The sequence below is a fragment of the Gallus gallus genome, chromosome 2, assembly GCF_016699485.2.
Source record: "Gallus gallus isolate bGalGal1 chromosome 2, bGalGal1.mat.broiler.GRCg7b, whole genome shotgun sequence".
In the NCBI taxonomy this organism is placed as follows: domain Eukaryota; kingdom Metazoa; phylum Chordata; class Aves; order Galliformes; family Phasianidae; genus Gallus; species Gallus gallus.
Genome location: NC_052533.1, coordinates 123324241 through 123351730, shown reverse-complemented (window position 1 = coordinate 123351730; position 27490 = coordinate 123324241). Strand labels below are relative to the sequence as shown.

General features: G+C 35.3%; 1 protein-coding gene across 2 annotated transcripts in view; it reads left to right on the top strand.

Annotated features, from left to right (window-relative positions):
* The window catches only part of MMP16 (matrix metallopeptidase 16), a 175779-nt gene that overhangs the window by 78539 nt on the left and 69750 nt on the right, over positions 1 to 27490 (top strand). For both annotated transcript variants that reach the window (NM_205197.3, XM_025147058.3), the window contains exons 2-3: positions 12310 to 12458; positions 19871 to 19993. In NM_205197.3, coding sequence (NP_990528.2) covers positions 12310 to 12458; positions 19871 to 19993 — 272 coding nt within the window. The remainder of the gene's footprint in view (positions 1 to 12309; positions 12459 to 19870; positions 19994 to 27490) is intronic.

The following is a 27490-nucleotide window of genomic DNA, read 5'->3' as shown; positions in this document are numbered from 1 at the left end:
TTTTTCACCTTTCTTTTATAATAGTACACAGTTTCTATTTGTTTGATGTTAATGATAGTGATAATGATTTAAAGACTATACGGAAAAAAATCCCTATTACTGTTGAATCTTACTGATGCAAATGACTCTTTGGAAGTATGTGACTGACTGCAATGATATTTGCAGGGCATAAAATGGTCTCTAATCATTTCCAACAATTTGAGTTTGTTGCTTATAAAGAAATCGTGAAATGCATTTCCTTTGTTGGTTACTACATATCTGTGAAGGCTTTTCTCTCATTTCATGGAATCTAAAACAGGAAAAGCTAAAATAAAAGCAGTTACTAAGCTGTAGGAGCTACACAGCACACTGTTTCTTTGATTGGTGTTTAGTTCCCTGTTTACTTTTAAAAACAGTGAAATGGACGAAGTAACTGCACTAAAATACTGTGATGATAAGTACAGTCAAAATAACACCAATAATACATAGATGGATTAGTGTAGGTGAGTTAGTGCAAATCTATAAGACGGTAATACAAAAGCAATGACAAGGTGGGGTTTATTCTTCAACTTTGTGTAATCTTCAGGAGTGTGATGAGAGAGTCACTTTGAACTCTTGCCATCCTTGAGACATCACAAATTGTCAGTTGCATTTAGATAGAACTTTGTGTTCCAAGCCCTGTCTGGATTCTTGCAATGCTGTGATGAGAAAAGTTTGAAAGCAGTACTTTTACTTATTTTTGCTGCCAAGAAATTCAACTAATTTTCCCAGGAACACATAACGGGCCTGTGGCTCAACCAGGACTGTTCTGACTCCAGACTCATCATTTGATATATGCTACTCACCTTAGCGTGTCCCATGGTATTCTGGAACCCAGGTATGTGAATGAACCAAGCAGTCACAAATGACAAGCCTTAGGAATCAGTAAAAAAAGAGAAAGAAATCAAGTCAGAAAAGATCAAGGGTGTTCCAGGTGTGAACCTCTCAGAGAAGAGAGAAAGAGGCAAAAAAAAGGAGAGAGGTTGGGAGGGACAAATGAAAGGACTCATAGGGACTGGAGGTTATAGGATTCCATCGGTAGTCTCCATACCACTAAAACCCTCTGATGGTTTTCAGAGTAGATTACAATTCTTGCAAAATGTATTCTAGAAAACAGACTGTTTAGCTGTCAGGCAAAAAAGTAACAAAGTTGCAACCAAATGCTTCTTTTATTTGAGATTCATAAATAAAATTTGCTATAGAACCAATAATGTAGAAAGAGACCTTTATGGAGAATTAAATTCCTGGGACTTTTTTTCATCTTTGAATATGAAGACTTTCCCCTCCTAATCTTAGAGCACTCTGCTAGATAATTTATTATTTTTAAGACTTTTTAAGACTTCTTCATCTCTGCCCCCCTCCCCCCCCCCTTTTTTTTTGTCTTAGTTTCAGCTGGGATGGAGTTGTTTTCTTCAGTGTCTGGTATGATGCTATGTTCTTGTTTCTAGGAGAATAACAGTGGTGATAACACACCAATGTTTATAGTTGCTGCTAAGCAGTGTTGTACAGAGCCAAGGCCATTTTTAGCAAAAGACCCAAGGATCTGGGGGGGAACAGAATTAGGACAGCTGATTTAAACTGGCCAAAGGAATATTCCATATCATATGACATCATGATGAAGGAGTTTTGAAGGGGGTGGGATTTCATCTCTATCTTTTCTGCTGCTCAGGAGGCGAGCTGCACATCAATCGGGGGGTGGTAAGCAATTTCTCATTCATATAAATGTATATATATATATATAGTCATAACTACTATCCTTTTCCTTTTCTCTGTCTAAGTAAATAGTCTTATCTATCCACAAGTTCTACTTTGTTGTTTTTATTTCCAGTTCTCACCTCCATCCCACTGGGGAGGGGGGGACTGAGTGAACAGCTGTGAGGTTGTCAGCTGCCTGCCAGGTTAAACCACTATAGATAAAATGACTCAGCATCCATTGTACATATTTGGGTTGCTTCAAAATTAATGCTTCCTATTTATTTCCATGGAAACTACTACAGATATAAAGAGCACAGTAACACTATTTGATAGAGAAAATTCTCAGCTACAAGACATTATTTTTCAACATAGTCAACACCACTAGCTATACATTTTCACCAGTGATGAAAAAAAGCCCTCCATACAACCCTCCACACATAAAGATCTGCACCACCTCTGCTGAAATGCACTATCCACTACCTCACTGTACTATACATACACTGTTCAGTCTCCATAAATGTTCAGTAAGCATCAGTGTATGTCAGTGGGTACCATTTTTTCGCAATGGAGAAATTCAGTTCCACACCTTAGAATCGTAGAATCATGGAATCATAGAATCACCATAGGTGGAAAAGACCCACAGGTTCACCCAGTCCAACCATTCACCCATCACCAATGGTTCTCATTAAACCATGTTCCTCAACACAATGTCCGAACGTTCCTTGAACACCTCCAGGCTCGGTGACTCCACCTCCTCTCTGGGCAGCCCATTCCAGTGCCTGACCACCCTTTCAGAGAAGTAGTTTTTCCTAACGTCCAGCCTGAACCTTCCCTGGTGCAGCTTGAAGCCATTCCCTCTAGTATTGTCACTAGTGACACAAGAGAAGAGGCTGACTCCCAGCTCACTACAACCTCCCTTCAAGTAGTTATAGAGAGCAATAAGGTCTCCCTGAGCCTCCTCTTCTCTAGACTGAACAATCCCAGCTCCTGCAGCCGCTCCTCATAAGGCCTGTGCTCCATACCCCTCACCAGCTTTGTTGCCCTCCTCTGGACACGCTCCGGGGCCTCAATGTCTTTCTTACAGTGAGGGCTTTATATGTACTTCCATGTCAGATGCCGTTTTGTCAGACTGCCTCTACTGTTGTCTGTCACATGGCAACAACATGTAATGGAATGTTGGTAGAAAGGTTCAGCCTCTACTGCCATACCATCATTTACCTCTGGCATCATGGGCCAAGGCAATAAAATAGGATGCATTACTTTTGGAGCAGCCCTCCTACAACATTCGCCTGTGTTTCTTCTACACTAGGTGTCGTCCGTCTTTTCACGTGACCTTTCAGTCTCTCCTCCCTGTAAGTTATTTCTTCATTTCACATTAATGTAGAGAGAATCTGTTTCTGACGAAGGAATTTGCTCTCATTCTTAGTTTGTTCAGAGTAGCACCATAGGAATCTCTTGCTTCTTATAACAAACTATCTACTTGCTACTGCATGAACACTAATGGTTAGTGTTAATCCTTTTTTTGTCCTCATGTTAGGAGTGGTGTGTGTGCCTTATGGGCATAGAGGGTGTAGAGGAACAAAGTTTTTCTATGAAGTCACTTGGTCAGTGTCTGTAAGAATTGTTTTGAATCAGCCAGAGGATAGATTTGTGCTTGCACCCATATACTCTTCTTCCTGTGACCTAAACTATACATTTGCTTCAAATGAGGAGTACTATACACAGTAAAAGAATTTATCATCTTTTTCTTTGATCATATGAGAAGGAGTCTGGAATAATTTTAGTTATTTCAACAGATCTCAGGGGGACAGTGGTAGAACAAAACAAACAAACAAACAAACAAAAAACAGTAAAAATACTAGTAATTACTTATATGGATTTCTGATCCCTCAGAGATTTTTCCATCATTTCAGCTAGTATGAACAGGATTCTGCAAGTCTTCAGGATTCTTCATTAAAAATCACAGAATTGCAGAATGGCTAAGGTTGGCAGGGACCTCTGGAGCCATCTGGTCCAACTCCTGCTCAAGTAGGGCCACTTAGAGAAGTCTGCCCAGGACTATGTCCAGATTGCTTTTAATATTTCCAAGATTACATACACAGTAAAAAAGTGATTCCTAGAACTTCCAATGTTCCACTTTGTGCCCATTGCCTCTTTTCCTAGCTCTGGGCAACACTGAACAGAGCCTGGCTTCATCCTCTTTGCACCTTCCCTTCAGGTTTTTATAGACATTATTGAGATCCTCTCTGTACCTCCTCTATTCTAGATATCCCAGCTACCTCAGCCTTTCCTCGTAAGAGATGTGCTTCAGCCCCTTCATCGTCTTCATGGCCCTTGAAGCTTCAGATTTTTCTCTGAAACAGTCATGACTTACCCAGACAGGTTATTCAATACAACATCCTTAGCATTGCAGAGCATTTTGTGTTTTCAAAGAAGCTATAGAAATTCTGGTAAGATGTATGGACAGTGTTTCCAGACATATACTGTATGAGGGAGTGTTTACATCTACTAGAACTGTTAGTTTTATTTATGGAAGTGTTTCCACTGGCTTGGGTCCATGCCAGACTTCTCCAGAGATTTCTATTAGTGACTTGAGAAAATTTCCCTGAGAAACTAATGAGTAAGTTTATATTATGCAGTCAGCAATAAAAATGTATATATACTATTATGAGTAATGATCAAGGTACAAAGAGTTTTTTTCCAGGGCAAAAATTTGCGTCATAATCTGTTGTAACACTAACGCCCTCCCTGTACAGACACTCAGTAGGGAATAAAGAACGTAACTCCTGCTTTTGGAGCTGAGTGATATCTGACCCCTATTCTAAGTGTACTTCAGAGTCTCTCAAGCACAGCATTACATGCAGATCCTACCTCTTCTACTTAATGGTTACCTCTTTCATTCCAGTTCTCTCAAGGTACACGTTTTTGTTTTTTTTTTTTTTTTTTTTTCCTTCCGTACACAACCATGACAGTAAATCAAAAGATTTAGCACATCTAAACTAAAATAATAATAATCATAAATATTGGGGAAAACATAGTTTTTGAATATATTTGGCCCTTTTACTTGCGCCATTTATTTGTTTTAGGTTATTAACCAGTGAGACCTTTTGCAGTCTTGACTTGCAGTGGAATTACTATTCACTATATGGTTCATGGGGAAATTCCACACTCTAATCCCTCTCATGATTTCACATAGGATGAGATATACATGAATATGTACTGGCAGATCTGGTTTCTTATTAAGACTTACATAATATGGATGTTCAGTTTCCTGTCTGTTTTGTAGAAAGAACACAGGAAAAACCATAAAAATATACATACTAAAACTGTGGAAATTCCTTAGCTAAAATTTAATGTGGGCTTAATGTAGCTGCAGCAACAGTGAAGTCAGTGAAGCCTAATTTGTCCTTCGGCTCACTGTGAGCTCAACTCTGCTGCTTTTAGGACCACATCTAAATATTTAGTATAGTGTGGTCTGCAACATATACATATTTTGTAGACTTCTTCTATTTAAGACCGTATTACAAATCTTTGAATCCATGTTGAAATTGTAGATAGTAATGTATCTGAGATCATGCCAAAATAATATGTGAATTGTTTTTTTGAGTTTGTCATAGCAATACAGAAAAAAAGAAGTGGGTACATTTCTACACGAGGAAAAGCTAGGCCATGTGAAAAGTAATGTTATATGCTTGTACTTTGTCTATTCTTTGGCAAGAAGAAAGCTGTTGCCACAGCTGTGATAAAATCCCTGTTTGGCCCTCTGGTTGTACCACAGGGATTGGAGTGACCACATGTCTTTTCATGAGGGTCAAGGTAACCACAGGACTCATCAGGAGGGTTACAGCAACCACAGGGTCCATCAGAAGGATTGGAGCAGATGTAGGGTTCGTAGTGAGGGCTGGAACAACAGCAGGGCCTGCTGTGGGAGTTAGAGTTGCTGCAGGATGTGTCCTGGGAGTTGGAGCAGTTGCAGGGCCTGCTGATCAGCCCTGAGACAGAGTGGCTGGAAAGCTTTGTGACAGAAAAGGATCAGGGTTGCTTGTTGACAGCTAGCTGAACATGAGCCAGCAGTGTGCCCAGGTGATCAAGGCCAAGAGTGTCCTAACTTATATCGGAAATACTGTGGCCAGCAGGACCAGGGAGGTGATCGTCCCTCTGTACTCGGTACTAGTGAGGTTGCACCTCCAGTATTGTGTTCCTACCCTTCACTGCAAGAAAGGCATTGAGGCCCCGGAGCATGTCCAGAGAAGGGCAGTGAAGCTGGAGAGGAGTTGGGAGCCCAGTCTTACAGGCAAAGAGATGAGGGAGGTGGGACTGTTTTGCCTGAAGGACGCTCAGGGGAGAAATGATTGCCTCAAACAACAGCCTGAAAGGAGGTTGTGGTGTAGTGAGGGTCGACCTGTTCTCCTAGGTAACAGTGACAGGACAAGAGAAAATGACTTCAATTTACCATGGGAGGTTCAGGTTGGATATTAGGAAAAATTTATTCTCCAGAAGAGTGGTAATGCATTGGAACAGGCTGCCCAGAGAGGTGGTGGTGTCACTGTCCCTGAATGTGTTTTGGAGACGTGTAGTTGTGGCACTGAGGGTCATGGTTTAGTGAATATGGTGGTGAGCTGATGGTTAAGCTAGATGATCTTAAAGGTCTTCTCTAACCTTAGTGACTCTATATTTCTGTTCTATAATTTATCTTGTCAGTCTTTTCTGTAGACTAAGTTAGATTCTGCTGGTCTGTATGTTTCTTTTTTCTTTAAGGGGGAATTACATAGGAAGGATTTTTCTCACCAGATAGGTATCATATACAACATATACTGTGTACACAATTTTCCGTATATTCTGTAAAAACACACTGATGTCTTCTCTTAAAAAGAGGAAACATCATTGATAAAGAACTGATGGATACAGAAGTAAGAGGTAGAGAAAAACAGCAGAAAATTCCCTTTACTCTTCTACACAAGTACTTATGTACATCTGGCTATATCTGGCTCTTTACCTATCAAGTTGACACTGAAAAGTCAGTGTTAGCTGCAGAAATTAGGCCTAACTAAGACATACCATTAGCTGTTAAAAACTTGTAGCAATACTACATCACTAGGAGGTAAGCATCGTGAAAATGAAAAAATGACATTGATGAATTATTCTTCAGATTCTAATATATTGCATCAATTTTGCAGTAGTTTATGAATATCATAGTGGTGTTTCAAGTGGTATCACCGTAGCAATAACAAGATGAGATGCAAAATCTAATGCAGATATTAACTTCAGAAATTGCATATTAGCATATAATTAATTGGCCCATGTGGAAAACTAATATGGCTATACAAATACTAAATCTAGAGTTAGCTTATTTACCCATATCACAGCCTTCAAGCTCTCTTCAAGGTGACAGCAGCACTTAAACTGTTAAATTCTGTGTTGTGCAATAACAGTTAGATTCCTAAATGTGTATTTTTTGAAACATACATTATTGAATTATACAGGCATTTTGAATAATTTCACTTATAGTGTCTTTGGTAGAAACAGCTTAAAAAACAGAAGTCAAAACATTTTGAAATTATGAAACCTCACAGTTTTACTCAATACCTGTAGTAATTTGGTTTTTATGATAAAATCTGAGAAAGGAACAGGAATATATGAATAATAATGATATGCAACTGCACTACTGAAGATGTTTATGAAATTGTTTGGATACACGCTTTCTTTGTTTGATTTACTAAACTTTCAGGTTTATAAAACATAACTGTACTGTAGTTTATATTACGCACTGTCATTCAGTAACACTAATGACTCATTGATAAATTCTCTTCTATCTTAGAAATTACTGAGTTCTCAGACACTCTGATTATCATCATAATAGTCTTGCTTCATCTTTAATTATTATGTATGGGTTGTCTTTGTTCACAGTAACAATTTAGTGTCAACATACTGTTTTAAAGAGCAGTCTTTTTTCCCAAACTAGCAAAGACCTGAATGGCTGAAATTCATTGGTGTATTTCATACACCACTTTAAATTAACCCATACTTTATCTTTTAGAGGAAACAAGCATGCAGACAAGTGACAAAATTTTATTTATTCTGCAGCCAAATGGTGGGTATCGCCCAGCATTCACATCAGATTCAAATGAATATAAAAAAGATCTTTCTGTCATGGCAGGAAATATACACACCAACAAACAAACAAACAAAGTAGCCTAATCATATTGTCAATGACATCCGAAATCTGAAGGGTTATACAACACATCTTGAACACATGGGTTCTGTAGACTGCTTCAGAATGTTTAGATTGCCTACAAACTCCTAGCATCTCTCTAGCTTTCCTCACCTGTGAGTTTTGCTTAATTTTTTTTTCCCTACAGTTCTGAAATAAGAAGCTGAAATTGTATGAGGGATTTTTTCTGAAGAAAAAGATCATGGTGAAGAGCATGGTTTTATCATTTTAAGATGTCTAAAAAAAAAAAAAAATGTGTCATAAGCTTGAGTTTCAAGAAGTAAGAAAAAAATATGTAGTTTTAGGCTAATTTTATTTTTGTGAATTCATCCAAAACAATATGTTTGAGTATTCAGGTCCTTCTGAACCTAACACTGTTCATTTAAATTCCAGTGTTTGTTAATAGACCAACCATGGGAACTAACATACAAATCTAGGGCAAGCAGATGTTTAGTAAGGAGAGATTTTAGATTTTAATTTCCTACTGGTTAGTGTGAATAATGAAAAGTCTCTGAGATTAAACAAATGGGTTATCTTAATTTTAAAAAGATTGGAGTGACTCACATAAGAAAGTTCAAATACATAAAAGGCTGCTGCAGAGGAGAAAAGAATAATCAGTTCCCTTCACCCGTAGCAGGTAAAATGAGAAGCTACAGGCTTAAATTACAACAATGGAGGTTCAACTCTGAGGCAAACCTCAGAGCAGTAGGATGGGAAAGCACTATAATAGAGAGGGAAGTGATAGAGCTGTTGTCTTGCAGCTACGTTTTTCTGTGCTTACTATAAGAGGGAGGTTACTTGGCTGTGAGATTGCTGCAGGGCAGAAAAGTCTTTCCCAAAAGCTCTTTTTGAAATAGCAGTATTTAGTCTTTCTAAATTGTATAAAGGAATGGGATTTGACACTGATTCCAGAGTCTGTGTGAAGTGTCTCTGTTGACATCGTGGATTTTGTGTTAACAGAATTATAGGATGGTTTGGGTTGGAAGGGACCTTAAAGATCATCCAGTTTCAACTTGCTGCCATAGGCATTGTTGCTATCCACTAGTTCAGGTTGTCCAGGGCCCAAATCCAACCTGGCCTTGATAGGTTATCTGCAGCTTCTCTGGGCAACTTTTTCCATTGCCTCTTCATCCTTTGAGTAAAGAATTTCCTTCTAACATCAGTGTTAGATGGATCTCCTTCACTACTTCCTTTTACCAAGACAATGTAGTTTCTCAGAGTGACAGGTGAATAGCTGGTGTTGTGCTATCATTACTGGAGTGTGTTAATGCAGAGAGACATTTGATTGCATTAGTGAGGGAGTGAGAAATTCTTGTGGCCATAATTTCTTGAATAGGTTTCCTCAAAATTACAAGGATGTGAGAAAATTGTTTTAACTTATTCTCCTGCTGTGGCTGCCCCATTCTTCTCTTTTTTTATTTTCTCCACCTCTATATTTTGGACTTAAAGTTAACTTTCTCTTTCATAGTTCCCACCATTTGTACTGTGCACAAATATTAGAAGCATATTTTAGTTATCTGGCAAACTGAGCCAGGGTCCTTCAAAATCTGGTATAGGAGAAGTCTGGAGAATCTGAGGAATAACACAGGAACCAAATTTGTTGTCACTTGTTTCATTTAATGATGCATGATAATACAGCTTTTAATAGTATCAGGACTTGCTCTCCAAGCATTTACCAGTTACAAGACTTTGGAGTCCAATTTGTCTGAATTTTCAGAAAAAAAGAACTTACTTTCACACTGTCCTCGAACATTCAAATATGTAGACTCCTATTTGCTATTTTCAACACAGAGGTGGTCTGCTCTTTTTATTCAGTGTTAGGGAGTGATTATCAGTCATCCTGTATTTTAAGGAGGAAATAGGCTATACTGTCCTTTCTTGCTGTTTCTCTTTTCATTTTTCCCTGTGTCTGCAGCAGCACTGTGCTTAATTGTACTTTGTCCAGTCTTTTTCCTTTCTGCCATGAGCAATACTCCCTCAAGCTCTTTTATCTCTCATTCTCCTTATGACTTTTCTAATTTAGATATCCAAAGGTTTAGCTACTGGTAAATTTGCTAACTTATAAGCCCATATCCCTGTCTTCTTCGGGTTTGCTGCAGTGAGGATGTTTTTGAGTGGTGAGAGGCCTCTCAAGCCTACCAAGCAATTTTCTGTGCCCTTAGCCCTCAAATAGAACATCATGGATAGCCTGCTGAGTGTCTGTATACCAAATTCATGCTGAGAAGGTGGCATTGGTTTAGGCAGCAGTGATATGCTGCTCCGAATTATTTTTTTTCCCTAACTCATCATTTGTTTTAATATCATACTGACATTCTTCCCCTAGACTTTTCTGCACTGACTTAATGAATCTCAGTATAACCCCAGTCTTAAATGTACTCTTTGTAAATATTAATTCACAGGAACTCTATGTGTTACCCTGAAATCAATGCTCTTTAAGTCAAACTCACCTGTTGCTTCCATTGTCTTGTTTCTACTTATCAAATTGTTCTTGCCAGCCTTCCACCTCTAACTGCCCTTTCAGAGCCATCTTCCAATAACAGAAGGAAAAGCAGACTTCCTACAGGAAATGAGAGATAAGCTAAATGGTCTGTGTGATGACACAAAATAATACAAACTTAAAGTTCACAAGTTCATGCTCAAAGTGGAAAAGCGCAAGTCAAGCGTATGCAAAGTCGAATGTACGTACAGATTGTAGCAATTCAGTTTAATTGGAAATAAGAGCATCATCCTGTCTGTTGAATATGCTTTTGTTCTCATTTCTGAATGGCTCTTGTATATAGAGATAACGTGAAGGTGAGAGAGGTTAGGTAAAATCTTAATTCTGTCTGTATTTCATTCTTCTGCTGTCTGAAGCTCATGACATTTTTGAGATTTGATATTTACTGTGCGCTGGGTAGGTAAACCTTTTAAAATTATAAATATCTGAGCTCATAACCTGAAGATTTTCCCAATATCTAGTGCTTGTTTGATGCTTCACAGTATTCACCTATAATTTGTTTTCACTGCACAGTAAAGTTAACCATAACAATAAATTGATCCACCTGACCTACTAGAGGTACTTCTGTGGAAAGCTTATTCTTTTTAACTATGTAAAATGGAAGTGCCAAACAAACATGGCTATCTGGACTGGACTCCTCCAGCTAAACTTAAGGTTGAAAACTGTAAAATGCACTGTTTGGCGTCAGACTATGTGTCAACTGTGTGTATGAGACACACAGAGCTCACAGTGCAATGTAAAGGGAGAGTAGGTAGATGCAGTTTGTAAATGATTCTGGATCTGTGAACTGGGATGTGACACATTTGAGGGAAGTGACTGAATATAATTCTCTCTCTTATTTTTTTTAAGAATGGAAAATCAGACTTATGGGATTGCAGGTGATTTGTTACTGTAGGGAGTGAAATGAAAGGAGTACAATCTAACTGTAGCTCGTATAGTGGCAATATTTGTACTTTTCACTGTAGTGAGATGTTCCAATCCTTGGATGAGAAGCTAAGACACTGTCAAAGATATATCAGTACTCTCATCATCTCAGAAGCATTACACTGTCTTTTGTATAGGCTAGATTTTTAGAATACTTAGAAACATTAGGATAACTGCAGCTACTTGTTTGTGAAACATTGCCTCAAGAGGACAGCATGTTTCTGAGAGTTTTCCAGGTGTACTTAAGATATTGGCTTTAATCCATAATGCTTTCAGTTATTTGGACCATGTCCTCTTCCTCTCACTTCTACACAATTAAGAGCATAAACAGTTGGCACTAAATCTGTCTTGATCTGAAGAGGAGGATCCTCTTACCAGGGAGATTCCTGTAAGTGTGCACAGACTCTGCTGCTTCCCTGTCTCCCAACCACTTGCTTTGCTTATGAGTATGCAAGTTATACATTCCTGGAAAACTGAATCTCTCCTCACTCTCTTTTTTGTGTTCTTCGATAGAAGATAACAATGCAGTGTGTGTAAGAGCTATTGTGGATTTATTATAGTTGGTGAATATTTTTGTGTACCCTATGTGACATATATTGTAGATTTTAAATTTTCCCTGCTTTAAAATTCTTTGAAGTGCATACAGCCAGGAATAGGTGCTTAAGCTGTAACTTCAAATAAATAAATACATTAAAAATATTTGAAGCAGGTAGTTTCAGATAATAAAGAGAGCTGACTCCTGCGTACAAAACTCTGCGAGTCTTGAAAGAACAGAATCTTTATCAAAGGAGAAGAAATAAAAACTACAAAGAATTTCTTCTCTGCAAAAATACCTTCAACAAACTAACAGGTTTTATGCTTGATGAATTAGAAATTTCATTATATAGAATAAAAGACTAATTACTGGGGAGCATTTTACTTACCTCTAATTTCTATTTAATAGCCACTGAACTTGTCATTGCAGGTATGGTTACAAAAGTATGGCTACCTTCCACCAACTGACCCCAGAATGTCGGTGTTGCGCTCTGCAGAAACCATGCAATCAGCTATAGCTGCCATGCAGCAGTTCTATGGCATTAATATGACAGGAAAAGTGGACAGGAACACGATTGAGTAAGTAACTGGTACTGAACTGCTCTTGACTTTTCTGTTTCAGGAAGAGTGAAATAGAAATGGAAAAACTTTATGACACGCAAAGTAGGGTGACCAGAATACCCAAATAGCATTCCATCTTCAGATGGGGAGCAAAAAATCTTCCTGCTTCTCCTTGACTTTTTTATTTTCATCTTGTTTTGCTGTATTTTATGATAGCATGTAGTCAGCTGTCATTGCTGTCTACATTTAGGCATGTGATTCTAAAGAAAATGTTTTAGGGTTAACTAATGTAAAGGCCAAGAGTCTATCAGTGTGAAACTGGAGAAGCCTAATCCAAACTGGCAAGAATTCACGAAATGTTTCACAGTGGAAAATCTTTACTCCAAGTTCCCTTATCCATATTAAAAAACAAAAAAGTCAGAACACTCCAATGGCCCATTCATTTCATGGTTTCCAGTAACAAAAGACCAAGTGTGGTCATTTTCACATGCAGTAAAATTAGATTAATTTTGCATGCCCTTTGCAATTATGAAATCATGTAAGGCAGACGGCATCTGATTTTGTGCACAAACTGTGTGGAAAAGTGAGATTAAAAGTCTCTTCCAAACAACTCTATACTATGACAAATTTTAGAAATGTATTAGAAGTATTGAGAAAAACTTATCAGGGCCTAAGACTCAAAGTGTTGGAGTGATTCCATTTAAAATGCAGTAAGGATTATCTATGATTTTAGAAGAAGTTACTTTGCTTGAAAAGCAAACAATAACAAAATAATACATCCAACATTTACATTACTGAAGTATGTTCCTCCTCCTTCTCTTAAGTGTTTTTTGGGAGGAGAAAAAATTCCTTATCAGCCCTATCAGCCCCAATCTGATGTGTCATCTTTTGTAATTCTTTTCTGGTAAAGTAGCTGACATGAATGATTTTTCAGTCATTTACAGTTTAGGGAAGAGACTACCTAAAATGCTGGCAGAATTGGAAAAATCATTTTATTCCACTGGCACATGCATTATTGCATTGAAAAGCAATAATGCAAAGCAGATTTTAGGGCTGCCCTAAGGGGAGGTGAGTCGATCAGACATCCCTCAGTTTTGGAATTTAAAGGACCTTAGAAAAGTCAGTGCAGTAACAGTAGGCTCAGGAAATGCCTTGCAAGGGAGCTGTGCTCAGAGGTATGTTTATGATCCAGCCTGCAGGGTGGAAAGACTGGGCTCTTTATACAGCTCCACTGATTGATCCTTGAGGAGAGAGTGCTACTACACCCACTGCTTGTAGCCTTATAAAGACACATTAGTGGCAGATTTGTAAGAGGCAATATATTTCACTAAAAGGAAAATAATCTGTTCACAGGTAGCAGTAAAGAGAGACTAGAGAGCAGGAAAGAAAAAGTAAAGCAGAGGCCATCTCTTGCTTTAGAGCATCAGTCAGCAAGTTAAAAACAAAACAAAAGCTAAAACAATTAAAAAAACTTTAATTGCAAAGGAAAGTACTTTATGTTTGCAAGACTGTTCTCATTTGTTCAGTTATGTAAAAGGCAGAGGTATACAACCATGCAGCAGCCCAAAGCATTCATTTTACAAGCTATTGAAAACTGGGTTTTCCAATCACATGAGTTTCTTCTACGTAGAAAGGTAGACTAGCACACAGCAATTCTTAGGTATATATAACTTATGCCAAATGAATTACATGTTCACATTTGGAGTTGTATTAACTTGAGTCAAGCTGGAAGCAGACCTGATTCTTATAGACTTGTCTCATTTGCACTGAGAAAAAATAAACTTATTAAACTCAAGTGTGGCCTCCAGTTACCATCATTTAACAGCACTGAATACTCTTACATTAAGTGGCTATGTAACAAAGGATATATATATATATATTTAATTGTTCATTTATGGCAGTGATTTGTAAATGTTTGCAATCATTTTCCATTTTGTCTATGTAGAGAGAATACATACTGTCTTTTGACCAGAAATATGTAACAATTTAATATTTGTTTCTTTGTGATTAATATTATAATCACAAAAAAATACTGAGATTTCAAAATAAAGATTGCAGCAGGAACTTTGCAGACGCATGTTCTCGTCTTGTGCATAGTTGCTTCTCCAGCATGTCTTGAAAAGTGATTACAAAGTGCCTCTTAATCTGCAGAAGAATGAACAATTAAAAGAAGTTGTTCTAGTAACTTGATAGGAATCAAGATTCAGAATATTTACAGAGAAATAATGTCCTGCAGCATCATTATCAAATGTCTCCTGGAGGAATCTTGTTGTTCTGAGAAACAGTTAATCCCTCATGGACTACTTTGACATGCAGTGTTCGTCTTCCCTCTTCTCACCAGTCACTTAATTTTGCTATGTTTTTAATTTATTTCCCAGGTGGTTTGAAAAAGCTGTTACATGCTTATTGCTGGGGATGAGGAACAATGAGTGGTAGAAATAGATCTCATCATAATAGTGTAAAAAAAGAGGGACATTCTGAATGGAAGTAAAATTACAGTGCCAAGTCCATTGAAAATACTGTCTCATATTTGCATGGAGTACAACACTATTGTATGTGATTCATTTATGTATTAACAAACCCAGTCAATGACTCAATAACAAACTTCTGGAAATGGACCCACAGTTGGCTTCCTGGTCTTTCACATCCCTATAAAAAAGCTACTAAGTAGAGAAAGGGTAGTCAGTTGTTTTCTTCTCATAAAACTGGTATACATTTTTTATTTCTAAAATGCGTTTTGCATTTTTAAGGGGTACATTAGAAACTTCTTGGTATACAGATAGGATGGTATTGCATGGATAGGATGTTATAGGATGGTATAGGATGCTGAATAAACCTATTCAGTATTTATAAATGATTGATTTTATTTTAATATCATCCTCTAGAAATAAATGGCAAATGCGTTCACTATAGTGCTCTGAAGAGCTTCTAATCAAGTTTAATTCATTAAAATATAATTTTATTTCTGCATGATCTCTGCTGCATCTACATTAATTACCAGTCACAAAATAAGAGACAGTGGTAAATTTTGAGCTGCAGAAATCGTTTCAACAGTCTATGTTGGTAAATGTTGGGGTTTATGCAAAAGGTATAGATAAGGTCTTGTTCCCTCTGCAGACGTTCAGTGAGAAGCCTTGCAGAAACAACATCCTAGTAACAGGGTTGAAAGTATCATATATCACTGTTTGACTGCTTTCTATTACATAGGGGAGTGCCAGTAAGGTCCTGTAATAATAGAAAGAATGCAGTAGAGAAGGATAAAGACATTTAGAAAGCACATCTCTCTCTCCACACAAGAAGATTCAGGGCAATTCAGTGGTAAACTATACTGAAATAAAAGTCTGCAGTTTTTCCAGCCATAAAGTCAAACCGAATTTTTACACTCTCTTTTTTATTTTCCTTCTGTGGTCTTTAGAGTTTGTTTCTTCTTAAAATGCTCTTCCAGCCACTCAGTAAATCTCCAACTAAACAAATATTTATTTTTAATAAATATTGTACAATTTTGATTATGGATAAACAGAAAAGATGTTTTAAGTATTTTACAATTTATTCTGAAGGTTTAAGGTGAGGAGGAAAAAATAAATTCTTCCTCTACTCCCCAAAGAACAAAATATGGTTAGACACCTGGGCTGAGTCATGGGAAGTTTAGCTTCAGCCTTTTTTTTCCCACTGGAGGAACATTATAATTTTGCTGCATATTTTTATTTTAATCTTTTCAGCTTTTCTGTGAGTCTAAACTGTTTTAATTCTCTTGACATAAATAGCTCTTCAAGACTTAAACTAATGGACCTAAGAAGAATTTGATGTGACATAGTCTACAGATAGAGTACATTAGTCACAATTAAGCCTCTTTATTGAGTACTGATAAAATATTAATATTGAGGGGCTGCTGCATAACATATTTCCACAGGTTCAGAAACACAGATGAGAGGCAGCAATTACCATTATGCAACTTAAAAAAAATAGTAATAATAAAAAGATTAAAAAATATATATTAAAGTCTAAGCACTCAAGAACAAGGAGGACATTGATCATATTATGCTATTAGCAGCTATATTGAGAAGAAAATAAATAAGAATGTTTTCTATGCCAATTACCCCCAAGATGGAAGAACACTTTACACACTAAGTATCCACGAATTTCATGAGCACTGACATCAGAAGCCTTCCCCCTAGTCAAAATAAGGCCTGTCAATGTTCAAAAAACTTTTAACATTAAGACATGTGAAAATGTAAATTATCTTCTGGAAATTGTTAACACTTTGTCTCATTTCTGAACTTGATTGTCATACTGATTTACTACTAATAATTTGTTACAAAGTCCAATTGGCAAATGTATCTCAATTAGGATTTGGGTCATAGATCAGTTGACAGTCCACCTCTTTCGCTGCACTAAACATAGAAAACTGCATCTTTCCTGAAATGTCACTCGAAGATGCATTGCTGAAAGCTAGTGAACCACTTGTGCAAAAGCCTCCATTTGGTTTACATTGTGATTTATGCTATGTATGAACCACAGTTCCAGTTCTCATGTAACCATAAGGACATAAGTGAGATAGGCAGCATCACAACATGGAAAATCCCCTGCTGATGCCAACCAACAAGGAAGCAAGCATAATATTCTGGATAGGTACATGGCTCTTCAGAATCAATGGAAGAACAAATTGTGACTGCTTAGATTTCTAACGATTCATTTGAGGCTCCATTAGCTAAGCTGATTAAGTTAAATTTTTTGAGGGAGAGGAGCAGGAGAGGAAGAACTAATCCAATTTATTTAAAATTATTGTCCATGAAACAATAAAACTGTAAGTGATATATTATGTATTTATACACAACTCTGATGTTTTTGTAACTGTTTCTAACAAAGTACAAAAGGCTTTTTTGTTGTTGTTATTTGTGGTTGTTTGTTTTTCTTCATTACTTCCTACTTTATTTTGATGCTGTGTCGTGTCTTTTTCTGCAATTTGAGTGTGCAGTTTCAGAAACATAATATAAATGCCATAAAAACTCATGGTGCTGCATGATGATCTAACATGCATGATTCAGTGAGAAAATGTATTACTGACAACATCTAAAAGCTTTGTGATGTCTATGCCAAAATTTAATCTCATTTGATAAAGTATTAATATTTCATTTGATAAAGTATATTTCACTAAGAATAGAGTCAGCTTTGGTTTATAGTTAAGATATGCCTCTATAATTTTCTTTTATTATTTGAGCTAACCTAAATAATGCATCCCAGAAATTGTTCATATCTACTTTGCTAAATTAACACTTTCTATAAAAAATGAGAAGAACCTGAAGTAAAATTGCAGAGTATTTCAGCAAATATTGGTAGGATAAATTTTATATATTTTACTCTATTGTCTTTGCAGACACTGGAGAAAGAACGTTATATTCCTTACAAACACATATCATACAGTCAACAGTTTTATGTGCAAGACATACTCTGTAATTATTCTGACAAGAAATTAAAGCAAATCATTGTTTCATGTTTGATAACAGACCAAAATTTTAGCTAACTGTTGGTTACTATGTATAAATTTTGGTTTCTTCTATTGCACTACTTTATGGATGCATCACCCATCAAAGTTTTTGCAGCCACTGACATTATGCTGTAGTGTTTATCAATACAAGTGGGGTTAAGAGTCAACTTAATGCAGTCACTAAAATTTATATTTTCCTACAGGCTGATTTTGTTTAGACATTTAAACAATAGTTTTCTATCCATAGTTATAAATGAAGCATTACAAGCTTGCCTCATTTATAAAAATTAGTTGGCTGATTTGACTGGAAGTCCATATTCCATTAGTCTGTCTCCAAAAATTCATTCTATGCAATATAGTTTGTCCTGTATTAGTTACAGTTATAAAACTTACAATGTATGTTTTATTCCTTGAGTACAGAATGGAAAAACCAAAGATTTCATTGGATTGTGTAGTATATACATATATTTATACGTATATGGTACTACAGTATACATGCATACATATATATATATATGTATATATAATAGTCCTTTGTGTCACAAATATTCCATGTTTTCATTTTGACTAAATAAGATAATTTTCAAATATCTATAGGTAAAGATTAAATAACTTGGCTGTTTTTTTTTGTTGTTGTTTTGTTTTGTTTTGTTTGTTTGTTTGTTTGTTGAGGTTTTATTATCTGCACATATTTTTAAAAGGACTCTACATTCTAATTAGATGACATTTCAAGTGACTTCTCTGTCTTCCATTCATAAAGCTATTTTGTATATGTATTTATGAAACATTGCTTAGATGCCAGTTGAATGGTCAGAAAGTCATTCATGCAAGCCTGAATATAGAATACATAAATACCATAGGAGAGCTGTATTTTTTACATCAGTAATTATTTGGTATGATAGAAATAAAGTCAGGGACCTGGAAAAGTAACAGAGAAGATTGTGCTTTATTTACACAAGTAATGTCTGAAATCTGACTATCATCCTGATGGAAAATTATGCTGCAGCTATCCAGTTCATATAAAAATGTTGCTTCAGCTGAGTTTTGTTCCTTTTAATCAAGCTAAATAAGTCCTTATACTACAAGGGAGAAACAGTTCTTTCAGTGATACTGCTGCTGCTGAAATCGTGTTTCATCTCACTTTTGATAATTTGTAATGTTGTCAAACTGGAGGTGTTTGAAATACTGGAATATTTTGAAGTATTAAGACCACTGCAAAAAACTAAGCATTTCTGTGGGAAGTCTTGTGCTGCCACAATGGTTGTTTTTGCTTGTGAATTAGATCTTTTCAAAATCATTCTAATCAGAATATTAAATTTTCCCTAGGCAGAATTCTTGAGTTAGATATTTCCAGAGATGATTCTCTTCATTATGTAGAAAGACAGTGAGACGGTAAGAACACCTAATAAAGAAATTATAGTATTATGATGTTGGAGGTTTCAATGTTCTGACAGTTGTCTGGGCTCTTTGATTAGAAGTACTTGAGGCTTTTTTAAATAAAATGTTGATGAGGCAAATAGAAGGATCATAGAACCAAAAATTAATCTAGTAACTAGTGATTTGAGTAAACCTGTGTGTATTTACTTCAACATCACCTCCAGTAAGCAAGGCTTATCATAATTACCTTGAATGAATCAGAGTAAATTGCTAATTATGCGTGACTTGTCTAGTTGTGAAGCCTTTGTTCGGTGGTTATAGCAAAAGAAAACTAGTAAAAACAACAGCAAATAAATTTGCTTCTGAATGTCATTAGAGTCAATGAATCTCCACAAAATATGTATCTGGTAACAAGATAACTTTCTCTTTTTAGCCATTCTTTCATGCAGGCATAAATTTGGTAATACTGTAACTTTGGAAAAAGTTAAATGTTTTTGTTAGTTGGGTGTTAGTGTAGTGGCTATGATTTTTCTACCATGTTACTCCAACTATGTGGTATTTCTTGCAGCTGGATGAAGAAGCCTCGATGCGGTGTGCCTGACCAAACAAGAGGCAGCTCTAAATTTAACATCCGTCGTAAACGATATGCATTAACAGGACAGAAGTGGCAACACAAGCATATCACTTACAGGTACCAAAAATACTAATATAGACTTATAAATGTCATTAGTCACACTGAATTTTAAAAGTAAGTTTTTGAACTATCTTTCAATATTTAAAGAAGTTTATTGATAATATATGTTATAAAAATGCTGATTTAAATACTTGGTTAAGTGTGTGTGAATGTGCTACACAAGAATCAAGTGATTTTTTTTATCAAAATCCATCAAAATCAATGCATATAGTAAACAGTAAGTTCTCTAAAGCTTTCAGCATCAAATTAACACCCAATATGTCCTTAACCTTGCCTTATAACCCTCTTAACAGCTTCTCAGGGAGCATTTCTCTGAAAGTGGAAGCACTCTAATAAAATTGAGATCTCTAATTTAAGTATGTAAAATATGCTATTGAAGGAAGTCAGTCTCAGTAAAATGCTGGGGCCTACAGGTATGTTCTGATGTAACCATGAATTTGATTACATTTTTGTGAGTCACTGACCTAACTTTTTTTCCTGTTTACATGATAATGTACACTGGGATGTGGGGATATATATCCATGCAATTCCTGAGTCTGGCACATAAGTTACCCAGTATGTTGCCTATACTGTCAAAGCTGATCTTTCCACGGTAAGATGCAAGTTGTGTACTTGCTAGAGCTCTGCTGCCCAAAGTAAATATCAGGTATGCAATGTAGGATATACAGTTTTTCAACAGGCCAGTGATTCCAACAAGACCTGATTGAAAATTTGCTCAGCCTCGCTGGGATTTCTGTTCTAAGAAGAGTGAATTCAAGGGGACAAAATTGTTTTTAAATTCACTTACTGCTGACATTATTCATAACCCCATATAAATATTAAATTTTAAGTCCGTAAGCTCTAGTGGTCATATATACTGTTCTTCATACCACAGTGAAGAGGGTTTCATTAGTAACTCTATATCAATGCTATGGCTTATATTTGAATTGGAGAATTTTATTTTAAGACATTAAGCACTGGTATAACTTCAAGTGACAGAGAACTGACCACCTTGTGATTAGCAAGTTGCACTGGGTGATGCTGTTTAATTTTAAAGTAAATGAAATACGTAGCTGATCAGAATAAGAAAGCACTTTTATCTGAATTTTAAAATTTAAACATAGTGTGCATACATACATAAGAAAAGCATTCGGGATCATCTAAAAGTGTGTGCTTTTCCTTCTCCTTTGTATGCAGTCTGATTTTCTATTTCATTATAGATTTTTTTATAACCTGTAGTAATTTTTGGTGAATTACAGACCAAAATACACTTGAACTAGTAAAGCTTAGAACAAGGCTTAGTGTTAAAAAGTAGAATAAATAATACGATACTAATTTTTCTGGATATAGAAAATTCAAAGCAACTAAGAGCAATCAAAAAAAAAAAAAAGAAAAAAAAGAAAGAAATTCTTCCCTCTTCCCTGCGGTTTCATGCTTACAGGCTTAATTCCAGTTAAATGAATGACATTTTAAGTTTCTTTGTTCCCTAAACTTTTGATCATATCTCTAGCTTTGTGCTTGCTCTGTTTTATTCACTGCCACTTCTCAATCTCTTTGTAAACCGCAGGTTTCCAGTTGCATTCTGCCTTCCTATCAAGTCAAACCTTGTAGTCTGATCTGTGCCTGCTAAGTAGACTTAGCAAAACCTCCAAAGGAGGAGAAATTTATCTCTTATTTCCACTTCTCTGAAAAGAACAGAATAGAAACACAGAATAAGCAATGAAGAAAAGATGCCGTCTATCGAGGTTATCTGATCATAGACCTGCATTCACCTACTTTGCTAAACAAGAGAAGTAACTGCAAAGAAAAGAGTATGTTGTATGTTAAAAAAAAAAAAAAAAAAAGGCAAAAAAGATGAGCCTTAACAGCAGTTCGTAGCAGGTTTTCTGATAATATTTGGTGTCTTTTTGTTGTTGTTGTTTTGTTTGTTTGTTTGTTTATTTTTTGCTGAGGACTTTACAACAAGGCAAACTTTTCAAACGTTTGTTTCTTATTTCAAGAAGATATTTAATATTAATTTGTAAATTTATAAAACCTTGTTGAACTCTCTGAAATTCACAGATGTGAAGCTCTTTCTTGACTCTTCCATCACTCAAAGAGGTGAAAATAATGCTGAGTAAAGCCCTTTCTAAGGGCTACAAATTCATAATTTCCAATCTGTCCAGCAAGAGTATATCTAAGATGCCATATATCCTAAAATGCTTTATGTATATGATCATCACTTTAAGAAAAATATCAAAATATTGTTAATGGTTAAATAGAATAGAGAGCACATATAAATGCAGTTTAATTTGTGTCTATTTGAATTTTTAGTTTGGCATTTTCTGTCTGTCTTACTATTTTTACCCTGAGTATTGTCACTGGCATCTGTTAAATTTAAAAGAACTATTGTTGTTAAGAGTGTTTTTCCTGTTGCATTGTCTCTGTAATCATAAGTAGAAGGATCAAAACAGACACATATTCAAATTTTATTACATTTTTTTCCCCTACATTTCCATATTTTTAATTTGTAATTTTTCAGATTGAGCAGTTCCTCAAAATTTCAAGATGGAACTTTTTGGCCACATATTATTATCATTAGTTTTAAAAAACTGTATGTCTTCAGTGTTGCTATGCAGAATTATGTTATTTGAAATAGTAACATAGAATGGGAATTGTGCTTCATTAGTTATAATTTATCTCCCTCAGGGAATGCAGTTTTCTATTTACTTAAACTGGTGAATAGTTTGTTTGTTAGAATCTTCTGTTTATAATGGAGCTACACATCAATTTTACTTCCTATATCTTTTCTGGTTGATACAGTTCATGCTTGTATACCTTGTAAATGTTATTTTTACTTATGTATTATTTACACTTCTGTTGTATTTTAATATTATTTTTACTAAAGGAGTAAAAGAAAGTGATTATTTGAACCTTTTTGCCATCTTGTGTACGCAAGTGGTGAAACCTGTAGTTCAATTACAGAACAATTCAGAAAAAATTAATGATACAGTCTTGACTCTTCCTTATGTTTTACACTGTATCATGTTACAAACCAGTCTCTGACCAAACGTAATATAGATCCAGAATGGAAATCTATGAATCCTATAAAGGGATTTTTTAATGTATTTTTTTTTAAGGTGAAGTTTATCAAGACACAAATCACTCTTGAAAGCAATCATCTCTTTTGATAGGGAAGTAAATCAGCTAGTACTTTAAAGAAAGGGCAAGATTGTGAATCGATAAAGAAATCAGCTTCATAAAATAGAACATAAATGTTTATATATATTCTTTAGACATATAACTGGACAGAAAATTATTTCATATGAAGTCTTCCTCACAAGAAGTCTTGGCATACAATACATAATTTTAACTGAAGCACTAAGAGAGTCAGTAACTGGTCCATTGTTCGGATGATTCATTCTGCAGAATATTTTTTTAATAAAATTGAAGAATGCTATCTAAAAAATCTAAGATTTGCCTTGAGTTATGACCATCATTTAAAAAGAAATTTTTAAAAGTACTTTAAACACTGTTCTGCAGCTTTATTCTGCCTTCTGGATGACGAGAAAAATACAATTTGGTTGAACATCAATAGGTAGCATTAATTTAATCGACTTCTCTGTAGATGGCCAATGGCTTCACCACAAATCAGCTGGAATAATTTAAACTTTCTCTTCACTTAGTGGGCCTTGCATCAAGCCCTAGATTAATGTCTTCTTCCTTTCCTAACAAGCTGGATTTATTCTTGACTTGAGCTTTCTGAAAAGCAACAAAAGATGGAGATGTGAACATGACTATCTTTCTGCTGTCCAGTTAAATGAATTGATGCCAGTTGGAAGTTTCAGTAGGCAAAGATAAAAATTCTGTCTGTCTTGTTAGTGATACGCAATCTTGTGTCTACAGTCCAAATGGTCCATACTGGAATGTGCAAAAAGATTTTTTCTTTAATGATTAAGTGTCACACAGAAAATTAAGAAAAAACTGCATTGAGAAAATTTAGAAAATATTGTTGATTCAAAGTAGCAACAAGTTGGATGATAATATAATATTTTAAAATAACTGTCACCATGAATATTAAATAAGTATTTCCTAAATCGAGGAATCATGCTTATTAATTCTACTTATCACTATGCCATGTATGCTGAATTTCCTCGATTTCAGTTTGATTATTAAAGAAAAATGCCAGATCCATCAATATGAAGACATGAGCAAGTTCTCTTTCCATTAAAAGTGAAAAACAGAAATCAGGAGAAATAAACACTGTCTTTTGTTTGTTTGTTTTGTTTTGTTTTTTTGGTTGTTGTTTTTGTTTGTTTGTTTGGGGTTTATGTTTTTGCTTTGTTTTTTCAGAAATGCTGAGAAGATTTTAAGTTTAATTGATTTGTGAGCAACAGAAATATCTGGTATTCAGTCTTCAACATGAAGGCAATCTTCTGTGCTTTAGTTCAGTTATATTTACTTACACCTAAGTAATATATTTTGAAGCATGCTAGAATGTATAGGACTGGGCTGTACCTCATTATCATTTTTTCCCCACATACACATGAGGTTTACTTGACAATGGGAATCCCTGATGATGTGCTCTTGAACCTTCAGGTCAGTAGCCAGTTCTGAGGTCTGTAGCTCCTCTTGTATCACAGAGGTCACAGTAGCACAGAAAAATACATGGAGATTTATTTTGAGAGGTGATACTTGCAGATGCAGAAAGCATGCTGAGTGGCATGGTGAAGAAGTTTTTAGGGTTCTCTGAAAACTGATGCTTTTAAAATTACCCACCTGCGAGTTCTTATCATTCCTACTGACATGCTTTGCTGGAACTCTGAGGACTTGCAGCTGTAAACTCTAGAAACATGGAGATTTATACTAGGAAGACTAGTTGTTTCCTACAATGCAATTCTCGTAAACTCTCAGATTATGGTAGAGCTCAATCCTTGTGACAGAGATATTATAATTCCTGACACTATGCATTAGTTTTCTATAGTACTGATGGATGCAGAATTAGATCTTAAATAATGACATATCAAATATTCTTAGGCCATTATACTTATATCTCCTGCAAACTTTCAAGCAAAAATACTGTAAAATTTTCACTTCTAATCAACTTTATGATAGATGGGAAAGTTTCTGGTATCTACCTAGTTCTGCTAGACATACCACTATAATCAAACTTTATGAATGTGACTAAAATTGAGAACTTCTTTTCCTACATGCTGATTTAAGCATGTATTCCAGCACCTCCCAACATCCCCAAAGAAAAAAAAAAAAAAGAAAGAAAAAAACAACCATCTTTGTGCTATCACAAAATCTATTTTCATGAAAGCAATGCTTCTTCTTTTCTTAAATAACAGTGTTAGTATGATTGTGTACCTCAGCCTTTCTCACTCACCTCTGAACCAAAGGGGAAGGAAATGTAAAACATACCTAATAAAAAGTGTTAAAATTACACTACGTAGATTCTAAAATTTCAATGATAAAAAAAAAAAAATCCAAAATCTATACTTGTGAGAGCGGATTCCTACTTAAAAGCCTGTTGAATTGATTAGCTATGCTTTTCCACAGTGTAATTAAAGTAAAAATACTCTTCATTGTATGAACTTTTACTATTAGCCTTCTTCAAAGAAGATTTATCTCCCTAGCAGAATATAAATTCTCATTTCTTTAATAATTGCCTACTTCAGCAATCCTGAAATAATAAAATACTTAAACATCAATACATTTGTCTTGCATTCTATTCAAATTAATTAGTAGTAAAATACAGCATGGGATCACACTCCTGTAAAAGCAAAATATTTACTCAAATTGCCTTTGTATCTTGGGAACCTTACTTTTGTCACTTTTCAGCTCCTTTTAACAAATTACAGGGATAGTATTAGCCATGAAAGCAAAGAGTCAAGAGAGCTATAGATTCTGTCCACTGTGGCAACAGTAAGATGATTCTTAATGTGACCACAGAACAAGAAAATCAAAAAGAATATCTCTGTCTTGACTTTAATAAGCTAGAGCAGGAGCTATATGAATCATGATCACATTTTACATGAGAAAGGTTTTTAGGTTATAGCTTTAAAGAGGTAGCAAAGTGAGAAGAAGTGAGAGCTTAAGGAAGTAACTTGATGGAAAGTGTCTCTAAAGAAATCATGACACAAAATAAAAAATATCTTTGGCCAGAGATAATCTATTCATTTCAATAAAAGTTAAGATTGGGATCATAAAAAATGAAAAAGAAAAGCAAAGATTCAGTTTAGGTTTGATTGACAAGAACAGTGATGTTTCAACCAATTACTAAAATTTAAGATATATTTCAACTGTTCCATATCATGTAAAAATCTGGAATTTGTTGATTACTTCATAAAGATTACTGACTGCATCTTTTCCCCTATTCAGTTGGATTTCCTTCTCTTTTCTTCTATGTCTCTTCTTGTTTTAGATTAGGGTTTCCCATTTGCAACTTTTGATCAAAAAAAACCATGGAATTTTTGAAAGAAATTGAACTATTCTCCAAATTTATACTTAATTGATATATTATTGTTATAGAAAAAGTTGCATCATTATAGTTACCTAGTAATTCTGAAAGCACCCATTAACATCCACTGTAATCATCACAACAGGGTAGTAATCCTGTACTGTGGATAAATCGGCAAAACCTATTTAAAACATTATTTATTATATGCATTGAAGAAGTATCAAATTCTGCAGCCCATGGAGGATTCTGTCACTGAGTTATTACAACTCTTGTGAAGAATATTACTGCTAGATAAGTGGTAATGCTAAGTTTTATGCAAAAGTATTTGGAACTTTATCTAACGTTTCCTGAACCATGCATTGGGTCTAGTTTGGGTCAGTAGTGTTAATTTTATATACAGAATGTAAACCAATTTAAGAAAAGAATACATAATTAAATAAATAAATAATGAACTGATCTACTTATAGCAAGGGGAAAAAAAAAAAAAAGAAAAGAAATAATGAAATGTAATGTCAAGATGTGATTCCCTATTTAAATTTCAAAGGAGTGATTCTACAGAGCCGAGTGAGGTATATCCTGACAGCCTTACAAGGCTCCTGAAGTTGTTGCAGCCAAAAATATGTCACTGAAAGATGAAGAATTTTTTTGAGGCTATTTTGGAGGAAGTGGGGGAGGAAGAGAAGGAAAACCCAAAGCTTTTTTAAAATGAACATGAGGTAGAGTTTCAGAAAAATAGTCTCCAAAACAAGACTCTTCAAGCATATGTAGAAATAGTACTTCAGTGTGAAAAGTTCATATCATGGACGAAATCTTTTTCTTTCTTCTACAAGAGATGCATTTAAAAACTATAATGCCTAAACCAACTGCTAGATTGAAAACTATGTTTGCATCAAACAGCAATAATAACCATATTGTATTCAGTGGGTACATGCCTATGATTGTCTAAGAATAACAGCTTTCAAAAGTTGTCAGTGTGCTTGTTTTTTTAAAAATAGAATATGAGTCTTCTTCAAATTTTGTTTATTAACAAACTTTGACAGAAACTGCAAGTACGGTCTTTAGCCTCTGTAAGC